The sequence below is a fragment of the Nomascus leucogenys genome, chromosome 12, assembly GCF_006542625.1.
Source record: "Nomascus leucogenys isolate Asia chromosome 12, Asia_NLE_v1, whole genome shotgun sequence".
Classification (NCBI taxonomy): domain Eukaryota; kingdom Metazoa; phylum Chordata; class Mammalia; order Primates; family Hylobatidae; genus Nomascus; species Nomascus leucogenys.
Genome location: NC_044392.1, coordinates 56,237,148 through 56,254,256, shown reverse-complemented (window position 1 = coordinate 56,254,256; position 17,109 = coordinate 56,237,148). Strand labels below are relative to the sequence as shown.

The 17,109-nt window shown below is 51.4% G+C and overlaps 1 protein-coding gene across 1 annotated transcript in view; it reads left to right on the top strand.

Moving 5' to 3' along the window:
* Nucleotides 1-13,379, top strand: part of PHGDH (phosphoglycerate dehydrogenase) — a 32,145-nt gene extending 18,766 nt beyond the window's left edge. The window contains exons 6-12 of the mRNA XM_003268063.4: nucleotides 3,662-3,794; nucleotides 4,323-4,471; nucleotides 6,280-6,432; nucleotides 9,553-9,685; nucleotides 10,932-11,062; nucleotides 11,983-12,220; nucleotides 13,050-13,379. Of these exons, the coding sequence (XP_003268111.1) occupies nucleotides 3,662-3,794; nucleotides 4,323-4,471; nucleotides 6,280-6,432; nucleotides 9,553-9,685; nucleotides 10,932-11,062; nucleotides 11,983-12,220; nucleotides 13,050-13,204 (1,092 nt within the window). The 3' untranslated portion in view covers nucleotides 13,205-13,379. The remainder of the gene's footprint in view (nucleotides 1-3,661; nucleotides 3,795-4,322; nucleotides 4,472-6,279; nucleotides 6,433-9,552; nucleotides 9,686-10,931; nucleotides 11,063-11,982; nucleotides 12,221-13,049) is intronic.
* The last annotated feature ends 3,730 nt before the right edge of the window (nucleotides 13,380-17,109 follow it).

Here is a 17,109-nt window from a genome sequence, read left to right as displayed (position 1 = left end):
TTGCTTTTTATTTGGCCATTCTCTCAATGATGGGCATTTAGATTGTGTATAGATGTGGACTTTGGTAAGACATCTTTCATGATTCCCTTGGGGTTCAGATGGAGCCCCTTGAGCTTGGTGCTATTGAAGGGATTAGTGCTTGGTGCTGTTGTGGAATGGGCCACCTCAGTTTGGAGGGAGATTGTATGCAATAGTGCTCCACCTTGCCCCCCATTCTCATCAACAGCTTGAACCATGTGTCATTTGTGGATGGCAGGAAGCAAGGAGAGGTAGTTAATACTTAAGGGTTCAGAATCAGGTCTGAAAAGACATATGAAGGCTAGAATGGCTGGGCACCCTCACAGGAAATTTAGCTAGAATACATTTCTGCACCCTACTTGTGGGTCCAAAAAGCAGCTAGACAAGTTTTAGATGTAGAAGCATTTGTGAAAAGCTTTTCTGGGGGAGCAGGGCTTTGGTTTGCAAAAGGGCAGCATGGTTATCAGCGGCATAGCTGATAGAAAAGGTAACCTGACATTTGGCAGCATTAAAAGAAGTATGGCTTCCGGAGCAAGGGAAGTGACGTTCCTCACGCTGTGGCCTGACCAGCCTGCAGCCTGCCTGTGGTCTGAGTCATACAGGTCTTACGCTCTATACTGTTCTGTCTGCGAGAAACTTTTTCTCAATAGTGTTGCTGAATAACAGGTCGTGACCTCAGAGACTCAGCCCATTCATGCTGGTGTGTTCCTTAGAATGTGTTAAGAGGCACAAAGCAATCAAGAAGCGAGCGTTGTGCTTTATTATCAAGGTTTTCCTTGAGGGAACAGACAAACATCTCTTAACAGTTTCTTTGTAGCCAGTGTTGTGATGAATCCAACTTTAGCCCAGAGGGATGGATGTTGAACCTGAGGCACCAGTTATCACCGATTTTTTCGGGTCCACCTAATGTTTGCTGAGGTCTACTGTGTTGGTTCCTGTGCTCAAAATGACTCTGCAGGGTCAGAATTATTATCCCAGGTTTACAGATAAGGAAACTGAGACCCAAGATAATGTGACTATGAACTGGTGAATTCCGGCTCAGCCTTCCAGGGGCTGGCATTCTTTGCCCAATACCACTTGACTTTATTCATGATCCACTGTAGGTAAACAGTCCCTGTGCCATGCCAGTATGCTTAGCTATTCCAAGGACAGACACTCTCCAGGATGGGCAGCTCCTATCTCAGTGTGTTACCTGGAATGCTTACTGCCCAGAGCAGTGATTCTCAAACTCAGAGCCTCGGGTTCTGGCAAGGTGCCTTAGGGACACAGGTGGGAGCAAGGAGGGGCCCAGGGAGACAGCAAGTGGTGGCACATTGAGCCTTCACCTCTGCAGCTTTGAATTTACCTGTTTTTATATTTGGGTCTCTGTTTAAGATTTCATGGCCATGGTAGGGAGAGTCCAAGTGCTAAACTAAAATTTCAGCTGTGGGGCAGAGAGAGCACGTGACGATGAAGGTTCTTCTTCAGAGTCTTTTTAACTGGGAGGCCTCCTTGCTCTCCTCTTAGCTTTGCTGAGCCAGCAAGGCCCTGCAGCCAGCATACCAGCCTCTCAGGACTGCCTTCTGTGACCTCAGGCAGGTAGGAGCCACCAGCTGCCCTGGAGTCCTGCTTAGAAAGTGAGGCTTCCTCTGTTGCCTCAACATCAGGAGTCTGCCCTGGGGCTGGGATTGAGGTGAGGGAACCCCTTCATGTTTCTCCCTAAGGTTTCTCTCCGGGAGTAGTCTTTGAATGGTGTGTACCCAGAGGTGCTCCAATGTCTGTATATTAGGACATCTGACCCTTTCCAGGACACACCAGGACCCTGACAGGCACGTGTGTCCTGGGCCTGTTGTCACCCTTTCCATCCCCTCAACGTTGTCTCCTAGTGTCGGAACCCCAACCCCCAGCTGAGTTCAGCTCTTCTCTGCCCTGGTTATCTCAAATGGAAAATGAGAACAGAGGTTTGCTCAGCCAGATTCCTTCCCTGCAGTCATTTGCAGATAAATAAGATACTCTCTGTGAAAGAAGGAAGCTGAGTCAGTGCTTCGCTGACCCCTGAGGAAGATGCTCACCTGCTCCTCTCCCCAACCCCCTCCCTCCAGCCCCAGGCACCTGTCTGTGGACGGGGCCAGGTTCAGCCTGCAGGGCCTTCCTCCTGCCAGCCCCCAGGTTGTTCTTGGCTCCTGAGCATGGATTAGACCAGTCAGGCTGGACCTTGTGATCTCTACTGGTGTTCCCTTCCTCTCCCCACTCCATATGAAAAAAAAATACATCTGGATTAGAGATGAACAGGGCCATTGTTCTGGCCGGCCTCAGGGCCAGCAGACAAAGAAGACTTGTGACAACGATGGCAGGGATCCCATCTCCTCTCCTGGACACTTTCTCCTCCCCACCAGAAATGAGTAGGTTACAGCCGAGGGGAGCAGCAGTGTCTGAAAAAGACCACCAGCATTCTGAGCTGGAGGTTCTTATAGGGCATGGGAGAGGCAGCATCTTTCCCCAAAACCTGCCTGATGGTTGGTGTGGGGCCACTTGGCTTTCCTTATTCCACAAGGCTAATGATGAAAAAAGGGATCCAGAGGCTTCACCTTAATCATAACCATTTTAGCTTCTGCCCTAGAATTACTGAATTTGAAGTCCTCTTTCCTATTATGTTCTTTTCTATTTTGTTTTATTTTTTTTTTTCTGAGACATCTTGTTCTGTCACCCAGGCTGGAGTGCAGTGGCACAATCTTGGCTCACTGCAGCCTCAACCTCCTAGGCCCAAGTGATCCTCCTGCCTCAGCCTTCTGAGTGGCACAGGTGCATGCCACCACACTTGGCTAATTTTTTAAATTTTTTGTAGAGGTGGGGTCTCACTATGTTGCCCCAGCTAGTCTCCGACTCCTGGGGTCAAATAATTCCCAGTGATTGAATGTGAGAGTGAGGGATGGCTGCAATCATCTGCCCAGCTCCTTTATTTAGGGTTGAGGACCCAGATCCAGGGGAACTGACCTGTACCTTTCCACACAGTGGGCAGTGACTGGGGGAGGACACAGGTGAGGCTTCCTGATTTAGAGGGCATGCAGTCTCGCTCCCGCTCTAGATCCTGCCTTGTACTGTTGTCCTCCTCCTTCGCTTCTGCTCACTCTGTTTTAGTACCTGATGCACCTGTTTCCTGGACTGGACCCTCCAGCTGCAGCTGCCATTTCTCCTCCTCCCTTTCCTGGCTGTCCGCTCCCCACATGACTGCCCTCCCTCCCTCAGGACTCCCTGCTTTCTAAAGACTTCCAAGCTCCACCTTGTCCAGGCGTACATGAGCTGTTGTTGCATCTGTGTGTGGTCACAGCATGGAGGCAGACATACCTTCTTTTGAGCTCTGGCTGTGCCCCTCCTCATTGTGGAGGCCCTGCTTCCCTCAGCTCTCAAGCAGACAAGAACAGTCCCAGCATCATTGTGTGGTCACGAGAATTAATTAAGCTGAGCATGGTACTTAGTATATGGTAAATAGTACTTAGTATGTGGAACATGGTACTTAGTGTATGGTAAATTAACTGGAGAATTAATTAAGCTGAGCATGGTAGTTAGTGTATGGTAAATGCTCAAGAAAAGTTTGCCATTCTTAATAATAATAATACTAATAATTAAGAATGACACTTCCTCCCTCTCTCTTGCTTCCAACCAGACGATAGGGTATGACCCCATCATTTCCCCAGAGGTCTCGGCCTCCTTTGGTGTTCAGCAGCTGCCCCTGGAGGAGATCTGGCCTCTCTGTGATTTCATCACTGTGCACACTCCTCTCCTGCCCTCCACAGCAGGTAGGTGTGTCCTTACATTGTGGATTGGTCACAGAAGCCACAGACCAGTTAACAAATGGGCCCTCCATCTGGGCCTTCCCCAGACAGTGGTAACCAGCTGTGGGGAGAGGTCCACCTGGGTCCTGCAGAGCCTGGTGTTTTGTTAGATACCCCTACATTGGATAGGGGAGGGTGAGCCAGCTAGAAGTGCTTGGGGTCTAGGTGAGCTGGGCACAGGGACGACCAGTGACCCCCGTGGATGCTTTCTGCAGCCCCTGCAGTGCTTTCTGATTCCCAGACCCACTTGAAACAGTAATATCTCAAGAATTTCTAAGATGTTTCTAAACTGAGTCTGGCCCAGATCCATAACAGGGACTCCTGCCCCAGAGCATCTGAGGAGGAAGAGATGAGAGCAAAGAGGCTGCCGTCCAGCAGGGGAGAGGCTCTGGGAAAGAGCTGGCTCAAGGAAAGGGAAGACCTCTGGAAGCCAGGGATGAGCGTGGGGATCCTTGTGCTGCCCCAGCAGGAAGATGCTTTGCTTTCTTCCAGGCTTGCTGAATGACAACACCTTTGCCCAGTGCAAGAAGGGGGTGCGTGTGGTGAACTGTGCCCGTGGAGGGATCGTGGACGAAGGCGCCCTGCTCCGGGCCCTGCAGTCTGGCCAGTGTGCCGGGGCTGCACTGGACGTGTTTACAGAAGTAAGTGCCTAGCTGGGCGTGGTGGCTCGTGCCTGTGATCCCAGCACTTTGGGAGCCTGAGGTGGGTGGATCACCTGAGGTCAGGAGTTCAAGACCAGCCTGGCCAACATGGTGAAACCCCGTCTCTACTAAAAATACAGAAGTAAGTGCCTGACAGCCTCAGCATCAGGAGGAGGGGAGAGATAGGGAGCAGAGAGGCCCATGGCAGGGAAAGCCTGGCGTTTTACAGAAGGCCTCTAGCTTATTGTCTCTTTCATCCATGGTAAAAGGAGAAAACTGTGTTGCCAAAAACACACCTTTGTGGTTTGAGGCGTCCTTGCGGAGCCTGGTATGGAGGCAGCTCTGTGGTTTTCTGCAAAACTCGGGCTTTAAAGGGGACCCAGTTCCTGGTTCCAGGCTTCTCAGACTGCTAACATATTGACAAAGATAGACCCACAAATCAGTTCTGAGGTTGAGGGTCTGGAACAGGGAGAGAGGGGGCTTTAGTGTATAGTTGAGGGACCCTGATGGAAATGCAGTCCCATTGCCAAGAAAATGTCCTTTTCAGTGTCCATGGGCATTCCTTTTCCCTTCTTCTCTTCCTGGGTGGACAGAAGCCCGAGGATACTGGCAGTATTCCCTCAGGGTCCTCGGGGTGGGCTACTTTCCCAGCTGGAGCAGAGGCTCAGCCTCACACCAGATCCAGTAGGGAAGAGTGCATTTGCACTCGAATCCTGTTGGCTCCCTCCTGAAAGATCCTGTCCCCAAGATTGGAGCTTCCCCTGGTGAGGAAGGGGAAAGGACATGGACTTTGGATTAGGTAGTTGTGGTTCACAGGTTACTGGTTGTGTGTCCTTGGAAGGTCACTGGCACTCTCTGAGCCCCTGTAGCACTCACTGTGTACTCCCAGCCCAGGGCACACGGTGCCTTTTGGTTTGTAACCTTGGTCATCTTTCTCAACTCTTAGATCATAAGCTCTCTGAAGGCAGGGCAAGCCTTGTCCATCTTTGTATCACCATCCTCCCTAACACAGCACCTTCTCCTCTCTTCAGCATCCTTGTACCACTTGCTGGTGGTACTTACATGGTTACATGTGGCCGGGACTCACAGGGTTACATGGTTACATGTGGCCAGGACTCACAGGGTTAAATGGTCAAAATTCAATGGGACCAACAGAGCCCTGAGGAGAATGGCCAGAAGATGCCTAAATAACATTCCCAAGGGCAATCTTCTCAGTGAGCGGAAGGGTGGAAAAGACACTGGAGGGTGGGGTGGAGGTGCCACAGATAGGCAACCTGTCCTGATGAGAGCCAAGATGCAGTTACCTGCATGGAATGTCTTGGAAGAGCAGGACACTGTGCTAAAAGTCCAGCAAGGCACATCGACAGCAAGTGCTGCATGGATGCAGGGGGGTGAGTTTCGGGGAAAAGCCCAGTAACAGCAACAGCAGTAGCTCCCATTGGTCGAGAGCCTCCCATGTCGAAGGTGCATAATCCCCACAGTAATGTTATGAGGGAGATAGGATCAACCCATTTCACAGATAAAGAAATTGAGGCTTAGATCCAGGTTCACCCCCAAGGCACCTAGGTGGTTAGGTGGTGAAGGTGAGATTTGAATCTGGTTCACACTTTCTGCTGTGTCCACTCTGCTGAGATGGAACATTCATGTGGAAGCCCATTATTGAGTCCAGTGACCACCCTGACAAAATAGAAGTGGAAGGCACCAGAACTCCTGACTGCCTTCCCTCCAACTTTCCTGTTGCCTGGGATGGCCCAAGAGCGTGTGACCAGTCCATGGCAGCCAACCTAGAGGTATCTCTTTCTGGGCAGGAGCCACCACGGGACCGGGCCTTGGTGGACCATGAGAATGTCATCAGCTGTCCCCACCTGGGTGCCAGCACCAAGGAGGCGCAGAGCCGCTGTGGGGAGGAAATTGCTGTTCAGTTCGTGGACATGGTGAAGGGGAAATCTCTCATGGGGGTTGTAAGTATCACCACCTGGGGCCGGGGGCTAGGAGTCAGAGGGAGGAGAGGAAGGAAGGCATCTTGTAGGGGCTGCTGGCAGCGTGGGTGAACAGATTCAGCCCTGGGAGCTGAAGATAAGGGAAATCTGCTTGAGTCAGCACTCTCCGGAGCGGGTGGGCGGGAGCCTCCCGTCTGCAGCCTTGATAGCAGAGGCCTTGGCAGCAGAGAGCCCGGCTCAGGCCTGTTATATCGTAGCCTTGCTGCAGAGACTGTGGCCCTTCCCAGGCCCAGCCTCTAGAGAAAGCCTCCTTTGTTCTCCACATGCCGTGGGAGTGAAGGAGTGCTGCTTGGGTGCCAGCTGGACGCAGCAGGTGGGAATGTGGTTGGGGGCGGCCACGTAGAAAGTTCGCACCCTGTAAGCGCCCCAGACCCTGCCTTGACAGCCTGCCCTATCTACTCCCAAATGAGCCCTCCATGCTGGCTGACCCCCTTGCTTTCCCCAAATCATGGCATAAGACCCCCACTTCTTGTCTTTGCTTCCATCAAGCCCTTCCTGGCATGTGCGTCTCCTACGAGCTTAACCTGACTTACACTTCAAGTCCTGTCTCATTCATTCAGTCTGTGGATATTCCTTAAGTTTCACTGGGTACCAGACATTGTCATAGCTCTTGGGAGACACAGGTGCGTGAGGGAGGCATAGCTCTCCTTCCAGGGGCTTGCTGCCTCCTTATGAAGTCTTGTTTGGCCTTTCCAGCCCCTTCTCAATTCTGAGAACCACATTCTTTCTTGTTATTAAGGTTCGGTTCCATGGGGTGTTTTTTTTTTTTTTTTTCCCCTAATCTTTCTACTTAACCTAAATTCTAAGTTCCCTGAGGACAAAAAAACATGACTTAAGCCTTTCCGCAGCTTGTGTGGGTGGGCCCAGGCCATGGAGTCAAAGGGTCAGGAAAATGGGCTGGGTGTTCTCGGTTGTCCTGGCTGACCCTCAGCTGGGCGATTTTCACTGGTGAGGACAGCACTGTGGCAGGAAAGACGGGGATTTTGGTTCTGACCTCCCACCTCTGGATTGAGAGCCCCGCCCTCCAGGCTTCTCTGCCCGCTCCATCCTGAGGAAAGAAGGATGCCTGCTGCTGCCCAGCAGCCCCACACAGTCCATGGAAGTCAGCAGGGCTATGACCAGCAGCATGCGAGGAGGTCAGCAGAGACTCTGACCTGTCTGCATCCTCTGTCCTCTATGCTGTGTGGGCTCCTCAGGGCAGAGCACACTTCACTCATCTTGCACCTGGTCGGCCTCTGAGCAGGTTCATTCCTCCCAGGGGATGCTGCTCATTTCCCAGGCTGAGGTTTGAGCTCATCACCATTGCCAGCCAATCTGGGCTTCACGGTTTTACCCTTTCAGCCTTCTCAGAAAGCAGCTGTCTGCCTTCCCCATCGCAGCCTTATGATTTATTGCCATTACCATTAGGTAGCAGTGACATTCCAGAGCTTTCCCTGAAAGGAACTCCTTAATATAAGCTCTTGCAGAGGGAGGGGGTGGGGGAGGGAGGGGGACCTTTCAGAGAGAGGGGGAGGAGGGGGTGAGGGGTGTATGGGCTCTGCCCTGCTGGGTGTATCTGCTGCAGGACACAGGGTTCCAGCAAATGGACCACACAATGTCCCCATCTTAGGAGGTGAAACCTCTTGGTCAGAATAACTACCCTTAGGCAAACTGAACTGTTCACCCACATCAGCAAATAGTCTTAGAGTAGCCATTTGGAAAAAGAGACATTTTTGTCACATAAGAAATATATTTTCCTAATTCTTTCCTGCATTTTCCCTGGTTCAATTCTGTTCTAACCTCAGACACAGAATAACATTAGGGTCAGGTTGGTGTCCAAAAGTGCCTGACTCCTCCCTGGAATTCTCCCACCTGTCCACCAGGGAAGACTGAGAATCCTCCTTTTACTTGGGAGCCCTGTGATGGACACCTCCCCGGGCTTGGGCTCTGCAGGCCCACACAGAGGACAGAGAGATGTGCCGAGGTGCCTGCCTTATGGGCCCTCTTAGTTGGACTTTGCTGCTGCAGGCCCTCAGCCCCGGCAGTGGCAGCATGGTGCTCCAGGTCTCCTCCCAGCAGCTAACTGCTCCACCCCACCACCCTTCTCGTCTGTGACCCCTTGGAGAGGATCCAGGGGCCCTGCAGCAGGAAGCCTGCAGACCTGCCGCCTGCCACACTGGAGAGGCTCCCGTGAAGCCCGGCCTCAGCAGTCACTTCCAATACCATGATTATTTCTCTGTTTAAAAAAGAAAATTCTTCCAATGATATCTTTACGAAAACAGAAAGAGAAGCATCTGTGTTTCCTTCTAATTACATCTTGTAGCTGCCTGTTTGATTTGCGTCTTTCTGAGATGGTTGACTTTACAAGTTATCTCAATAAAAGTGGCCAGATGCCTAACTCAGAACCAGAGCATTTTAAACCACAAAATGGAACTGAAATTTTGGCCCAGAACAAGCTGGTTCTGTTATCAGGCCCCTGGGTGGGGCAGGGGGCAGCCAGCCAGATCCTAGACTTACAACTTTTGGGGGATATGGGGCTTGTGTCCCCTCAATGTCACAGCATGCCTCACAGTGGACTTCGCATGCATTGATATTTGAAGCATGATCATCAAAACTTTGTGATAATTGATCATAGTGTTTAGTGACAATGTAAACACTTAAAAAAATTCAAGATAGAAAATAAAAATGAAGGCAAGTTGGGACTGCCAGAGAAGACCCGTCACTCCTCATCCAAGTTATCTGCGACTCCCATATGTTTTGTGTCAAAGACTCACCTTTATTGTGCTGTCCAATCCCTTCCCCAGTGCAGAAACAACAAGTCTCCCATGGAGGGGGCTGGGGCAGACACAGTTTGCTGAAAGGAACAATTTTGAGTGGTTGTGGCCTTCTGTGTCAATTTCTGGCTCTACAGCTCTCTTCATTTGTGGGAACAAGTCCTTGTCCTGTTGTTAGTGGCTGATGGAAGTTGTCGCCCACCAGGCACCAAGGCAGGAGTGACCCTATACTGTCTTTCTTGTGGAGCTGGGTCTTGGCAGCCAGATCTTGATTCAGGATCTGCCATGCCTCTTCCTGACCACAGCCCCGCTCCTCCATCCTCTGCAGGTGAATGCCCAGGCCCTTACCAGTGCCTTCTCTCCACACACCAAGCCTTGGATTGGTCTGGCAGAAGCTCTGGGGACACTGATGCGAGCCTGGGCTGGGTCCCCCAAAGGGACCATCCAGGTGATAACACAGGGTGAGCTGGGGACCTTGCAGAGGGAGGGGGAGGAGGGGATGAGGGAGTGTGGGATCTGCCCGGCTGGGTGTATCTGCTACGGGACACAGGGTTAGTGAGAGGCAGTGGGGGTGGCTTGGACCCTGCCCTGAGTATAGCTCCCTTACTACTGGTGGGAGGGTGGTAAAGGGAGGGGTTAAAACAAGTCATTGGAAAGATGTACTGAATAGTCATAAATCATGTTTATGTAGCATTTTTAAGACCTAGATATTTTGGGTGCAAGAGACACCTCTACAAGAGAGAGAGTTTCATGCAAGAGGTCGTAGGATGGCTGGAGGGAGGCCCTAATTAAGCAACAGGATGCTGGATTCTGGTTTTTGGCCCTGTCTCTTGCCTGCTGTGTGACTCTCCCTTCTGAGGCTTGGATTCTTCACTTGTAAAGTGAGAGTTAGGGGCAGATGAGCCAGGAGGTGGTGAGGACACTTTGTACTCTGTAACTTACTAAGGTGGTACCTTGGGCCATCTGACAGCCCTCGAGAGTGTTTGCTCAGCCGTGGAGTGGGAATGAGAACAGTGCCCTCTGTCCAGCCCTCGGGCTGCTGAGTGGGCTGTGGCCACCTTTGCAGTGGATCCAGTACTGTGCGGATGTGGTTGAGTGACCAAGGAGGGCTCCAGTTTCCTTAACCCTGTAGAGGTGTATCTTTCCCATGGACTCTTGGGTGTCTCACAGTTGGGGAGAGATTGCAGGGTGAGAGCAGCTAAACCCCAGGCATTGACAATACCAGGGAAGGGCAGAGCCAGGGGGTCCCACTGGCCTGGGTGTCCAAGCGCCGAAGGAAACAAGGCAGGGAGCTGGGCGGCAGTCGCTTCGGTTACTTCTTTCTGCTTTGATTTCCTGAGGCTGGCAAGGCTCTGAGTGCTAGGGAGGGGTAAGAGTAGGGAATTTTCCAGTGTCCCCTGGGAGAATAATAGATAGGCCAGGATGGCCAAGCCAGGTGCAGGGTTGGGGAGCAGAGTGGAGTTGAGCTGAGTTTTGGAGAGGAGTTTCTCAGGGTGGTTAAAGCATCTTGGGTTTCCTGGCTTGGGCCCAGATTATGCCTCCTCTGAGCCCACTGAAGGGCGAATGGACCTGCCTGGGGCAGGCTGCCCTTGGGGTCCCCAGGGCAGCGAGGAGCCCATTGTCCAGAGCTAGGTGCCAGTGGCTTCCTGCCCCCTCCTGTGGTGCTCAACAAACAGTGACCTCATGGTAGCTTCTCTCTGTCCCCAGGAACATCCCTGAAGAATGCTGGGAACTGCCTAAGCCCCGCAGTCATTGTCGGCCTCCTGAAAGAGGCTTCCAAGCAGGCGGATGTGAACTTGGTGAACGCCAAGCTGCTGGTGAAAGAGGCTGGCCTCAATGTGCGCCCCTCTCCCCGACGCTGCCTCCCCATCCCTGTCAGCACTAGTCTTCTCCCCCACATTTCCAGAGCCCATTCGCTGAGCAGAGGCCTAGGTGCCAGCCTTGTATTGGCCTGTCTACCTGTGAGGGGTAGCTGCAGTTTCTTCATCTGCAAAATGAAGACACTGCCTGGCCCCAAGTGTTGCTAATGGCACTGCTTTGTGTATGAGTGCTGTGGGAATGGAGGCAGTAGCAGTGTCCCCATTTCACAGCCAAAGCAAATGACGAGCCAGTGTGTTTGACTTTGCCCGACATGGCTGCCAGGCCATGTTTGACTCTGCCTAACTCCCCTCAGGGCTCCTCATGCCATAGCACCCGGGTTCTTGATTCACTTGCAAGCTCTAGGAGCAAGCGGCACGTCCTGCTGCCTCACATGGCTTCCCATTGGTGCCTTCCCCTCTGGTTCCCTGTTTAGATCAAAGTCTGTTTCAAAGCCTGTTGCTCAGCCAGTGAGAGCTGGCAGAAGGGATAGGCGGTAGAGCTGCCATGTCCTCACCCCTCTGCTTCCCTCCACTCCTGCATCCCAGTCATGCCACTGATGCTGTGTAGGAAGCTGTGTCAGAGCAGGAGGGGCCAGAGTGGAGTCTCCTCACAGCCCTGCCTCCCTCCTTTTCTTTCCTCCCTGTTTTCCTCCAAGCCTTCGCCTGTGCCTGGCAGATCTCTTTGCCCTCCCTTTAAGGAGATCATTGGCTGTTCCAGGAAGCTGATGCCCAAGGGCACACAGCTTGGCCCATTTGCCCTCTCCCTTCTGGTCCTGAATTACTGAGCACATTATCCAGGCTGGAGCCCTACATCCTACCAATGGGTGATTTGGCCAAGAGAGGAGGGCAGACGTGGTGCAGCCAGGAGGAGTAACTGTCGCCTTGCCTTCTCCGCACAGGTCACCACCTCCCACAGCCCTGCTGCACCAGGGGAGCAAGGCTTCGGGGAATGCCTCCTGGCCGTGGCCCTGGCAGGCGCCCCTTACCAGGCTGTGGGCTTGGTCCAAGGCACTACACCTGTACTGCAGGGGCTCAATGGAGCTGTCTTCAGGCCAGAAGTGCCTCTCCGCAGGGACCTGCCCCTGCTCCTGTTCCGGACTCAGACCTCTGACCCTGCAATGCTGCCTACCATGATTGGTGAGGAGGGCCCTGTAGGGCTGGCTGGTGTCCTTGAGGCTGGGGTGGGGTCTGCCCTGGAATTGAACTCTACCCACCTTCCTTTAGCCCCTTTTCATGTCCCAGGGTGTCTCTGGATCTGCACCATACAGAAGGTCTGTCATGCCAGTTTTCACAACCTTCAGCGAGTGGATACTCAGTTCAAAGAGGGAAAGTGCCTTATCCAGGGTCACAGAGCAGCATGGCAGGGGTGGGGCCAGAGCCCAGCTGTGGGTCCTCAGCTCGCCATGTTAGGTACACTGGACTGGCTTGTGGAGCCATAGCCCAGGAGCTCAGGGACATTGTGTGCAGGTTTCTTACTCCTGCCTGCTGGCCCTGTGGCTGTCCCTGGTGGCCAGCCCAGCTGCAGCAAAGCCTACAAAGCCTCCAGCCATGGCAGGCATCTTGGACCTGCCCCAGTCAGCTGGGGCTTGGGCTGCTAGGGGTTTTGGCACACGTCCATGTTTGGCGGACAGTGTGCCTTCAAACCCTGAAGGGCCTAATTTCACCATTCTTGCTGGCTGCCCAAGGGAACTTTCCTGCTTTTCTCCCTTGCTGTTGGCTGGATAAAACTGGCAATCAGAAAGTCAGGAGCTACAGCTGATGGTCACGGTGTTCCCAGAGAGTCAGGAATATCCGTGGAAGCTGAGCAGATGCCCTGTTGCTGTCCCATCTCAGCTCTTTGACTCAGACCATCGTCCACTCATTGCACCTTTGGTCACAGAAGCTGAGAACTTCTGACTCCTCTCCCAATCCCTCGCTCCTTTTTCCCCTATCCCCTGTGCCAACCAGGAGTTTCTTCTATTTCCAGGCCTCCTGGCAGAGGCAGGCGTGCGGCTACTGTCCTACCAGACTTCACTGGTGTCAGATGGGGAGACCTGGCACGTCATGGGCATCTCCTCCTTGCTGCCCAGCCTGGAAGCGTGGAAGCAGCATGTGACCGAAGCCTTCCAGTTCCACTTCTAACCTTGGGGCTCACTGGTCCCCGCCTCTGGGGCTTTTCTGAAGAAACCTACCCACTGTGATCAATAGGGAGAGAAAATCCACATTCTTGGGCTGAACGCGGGCCTCTGACACTGCTTACACTGCACTCTGACCCTGTAGTACAGCAATAACCACCTAATAAAGAGCCTACCCCCAACTCCTTCTGCGCCTTTGTGTGGTCATTATCCTAAAGCGCCACCAGAGGGCGTGCAAAGGCAGACGTAGGGTTTGGTTTAGCCTGCGGGAGCGGAGCGGGCGTGGGGGAAGATTGGGATGAGCAAATGGCTTGGTTGAGTTCTTTGAAGATGATCCCTCTCTTGTCTGTCGAAGGTTACTCAGAGGCACTTTTACAGGAACAAAGCTCAGTGTATTTCACAGTGCTACGGTGTTTCAGACCCCTTCCATCTGGGAATATACATGCACATTAATAAGTAAGATTCAACACACAAGCCCAGCATTATGTACCAGGCACTGGGCTGGGTGCTTTACTTGAAGAGGAGAATTCAAACCTGACCCTTTTTCCATAGAAGTCTGGTGGGAGGGACAGAGCATGCAGAGGTCACTGGAAGCAGTGAGTGATGCTACAACAGAGGTGTATAGGAAATTCTCTTGAGTCCAGAGGAGGAAGTAATTTGAGCTGAGGATATTGGTGTCTCAGGAGATGTTTAGAACGATTTCATAAGGGAAAGAAAGTGTAAAATTATGGGGGTACGAGACTATTTGGCAAGTTCACAAAGCAAGTTCAGTGTGGGTTGATGAACATGTCACTTTTTTTTGAAAGATGATTTTCATGCAAAATACGGCTGAAAGGCACTCTACCCAAAAGATTCACTTCAGGGAATTTTTTTCCCCATTAATAAGGGATGATCCATTCTTACTGTGTGTCCAATAGTGTCTGTTTCTGAGATTCCTGGCCTGGCTAAGAAGGCTTGACACAGGGCAGCTGCTTGGCACTGGCAGGGGGTGAGTCCAGCACTCTGGCCTCCTTAGTTTTGTGATGGAGCTAGGCATCGATAAGAACTCCAGCAGTAAGGGCTGTGTTAGTGTCTGCAGTGAACTCAGAGGGGTTGGCCTTGCTGTAGCTCACCTTGAAGGGAATGGGCCTGGTTGTGAATGTCATGGTCAACTCTGGACAGCTGTCTGACCGGGAAGTCAGTGTTTAATTATCCTAGGCCTTTGTTTCCTCATCTGTGAGAGGGCTAATGGTGCCTCTCACAGAACTGCAATGAGAATTTACTGGATTAAACAGTGACTTATGGGAAGTGCCAGGAGCACTTGGTGAACGTTGGTTTCTTCATCCTATGCTAGTCTGAGAGCAGACAGGCAGGTCTCAATTCCTTACAAAGAACCAACCCCATGAACCAAATAGTTCTCTACATGACCTCATTGCAATTATGTTCAGCCAGATCTAGACACTGGGTGTCCTGACATCAGACAACCTATTCTCTCCAACTGGAAAAATACCTGTGCCTCACATGGCATCCACTGAGGTCACTTGAGTGCACTGATAGGTAGAAAAACAGGCTGAAATTTATGAAGCTAAAAATTCGTTAAAAATTGAGCTCAATGTTTAGCCTCTTAGCCTCCTTCCTCATAAGCCCCTAAACAAATCATGTTCTGTGCGCTAAGGTCTTCGGAACAGTACTAGAAACCCAGATTACTGGAGCATCTCAAAATATCTTCCTAGACTGGGTCATGAAAGAGGGCATGGGATGATCTCTTGGTATCACTTGTCCCATGGCTGTCCACATGACCTCTTAAAGGGCAGGATTCATTGTAAAATTCAGCTGGTTTCTTTAGGAAACTCTGTAATATTTTTCATAATAGCTGCATCAATTTACATTCCCATCAACAGTCTAGAAAGGTTCTCCTTTTCTCCACATCTTTACCAGCACTTGCTATCTCTTGTCTTTTTGGTAATAGCCACCTTAACAGGCGTGAGGTGGTATCTCACTGTGGTTTTGATTTGCATTTCCCTGATGACTAAGTAAATAGGCCAGACACAAAAAGAAAATTATTGCACGTACTCACTTATATGTGGAATCCAAAAAAAAAAAAAGATCAAACATTAACATAGCGACTGGAAAAGTAGTTGAGGGGGGTGTCTAGGGAGATACAGGTCAAAGAATGTAAAGTAGAAAATACATAGGGTGAGTAAGTCAAAAGATCTAATGTACAACATGAGGACTATAGTTAATAACAGTGTATTGTACTGAGGATTTTTCCTAAATTAGTAGATTGCAGCTGCTCTTGCCATGGTGGCAGGGGGATGGGTAACTTTGTAAAATAATGAATATGTTAATTTGTTCCATTACAGTAACCATTTTACTACATATATATATCTTACAACATCATGTTCTATCCCTCAAATATATACAATGAAATTTTTGAAAAATCCAGCTAGTGCTACAGGGAAGGTGCCATGGACTCCCTCTTGTTCTCTGTGGCATGTGGCATCTCTTCACTGCCCCTTTAGGGTAGAAGTTCATTCTTGTGCACACTGGCTGGCAAGCAGAAGGCTGGCTGTGAGCTCAGGGTGGTGGAGGCAGGGCAAAACCTGGGCCACACACAGAATCTGCCTCAATGTGCTGACTCCTTAAGATGTGATCAGTGTGTCCCCTTAGAGCCTGGGCTTGTCTCATGGTCAGTGGCGGGGCCATCCTTTGCATCAGTTTTAACATCACGTGTAGAGTATTCCCATTTGAATGAGTGTATCATAGCCCAACACTTGCCCAATCTGCCATCCTCTCTCCTGCCCTAGGTCACCCTACATGAATTTCTGCCCACAGGGAAAGTCTTTATTTGTATGGTATCTGTAGACTTTAGGGTGAAAATGTTGACGGAACCATTGGCAACTCATTCCCTCGTGTGCTGAACTTACATGGAAGAGAGGGCTTTGTTCAGAGCAGGCAGGCATCAGTGTCCCAGAGCTGCCAGAGGAAGGCCTCAGGCTCAGTATAAAAGTTGGTGAATAAGGGAAGTTGGAGGGAGCCAGTGCTGATGCCCAGCTGGTGTGCAGGGTGTGGGCAGTGTCCATTCAATTGGTCAGCCCTTGACAACCTGGTTGTCGAATGTTTAATATCATCCCATTTGTGCTCAAATGCCTCCCTAGTGGAGACAGGCCTGGCCTCTGATGCAGGAAGTATGGGAAGTTCTGGTTGCTGAGGCTGACTGAGGCTGATGGAGGCAGTTTCAGCACCAACACCCCACAGTGAGCTTCTGTGTGGATAGAAGGCCGGGCCCGAGGCCTCTTGTCTCCAGAGCTAAGGTTAATGCTGGCTTTTCTCCCCTGCACACAGATACCGAAAGGCACATGTTGCTCTGCTAGGGATGCCAACCAGGTTGAGGGCCCCTAAACATCTTGCTGAGGAGGTGCAGGCAGCAAGAGGGTAGCAAAGAGGGGCTGCTAAGCGGCGGCTGCAGCTGGTGTGATGAGTAGAGTTTTGCAGGTACCTTGAGAGAGGCCCAGGAAGGCAGTCAGCTGATGCTGGATTTGCTGAGCAAATTAGGGCTTATCTGGGATTTGTTGTGACATGAACAGCCTTGAGCAAAACAGTGAAGGGAACAGACCCAGCTTCTCATTCCTGTGGGGCCGTTCTTAAGCGCTCCCTGAGGCCTCCTCCCCCACCCCCACCAGCTCTGCTCCCCGCCAATGGAAAGGATCCTCTCTCTTTTCCAAGGTGCCCTTTCCTCATGGGGGCGGCTGAGGAAACTTTCTAAAAGGAAGTGATGACAACACCTTGATTCTTTCCCTCTCCTCCCACTCCCCTCCTCAGCTCAATCCCCATCTCCCTGAACCATTGCTATTTTATAAGAGGACCCTAGAAGAAGCAGTGCCCTCCCCCAAGAGGGAAAGATCCTGTAATGGAATAATTTCCTGCCAGGAA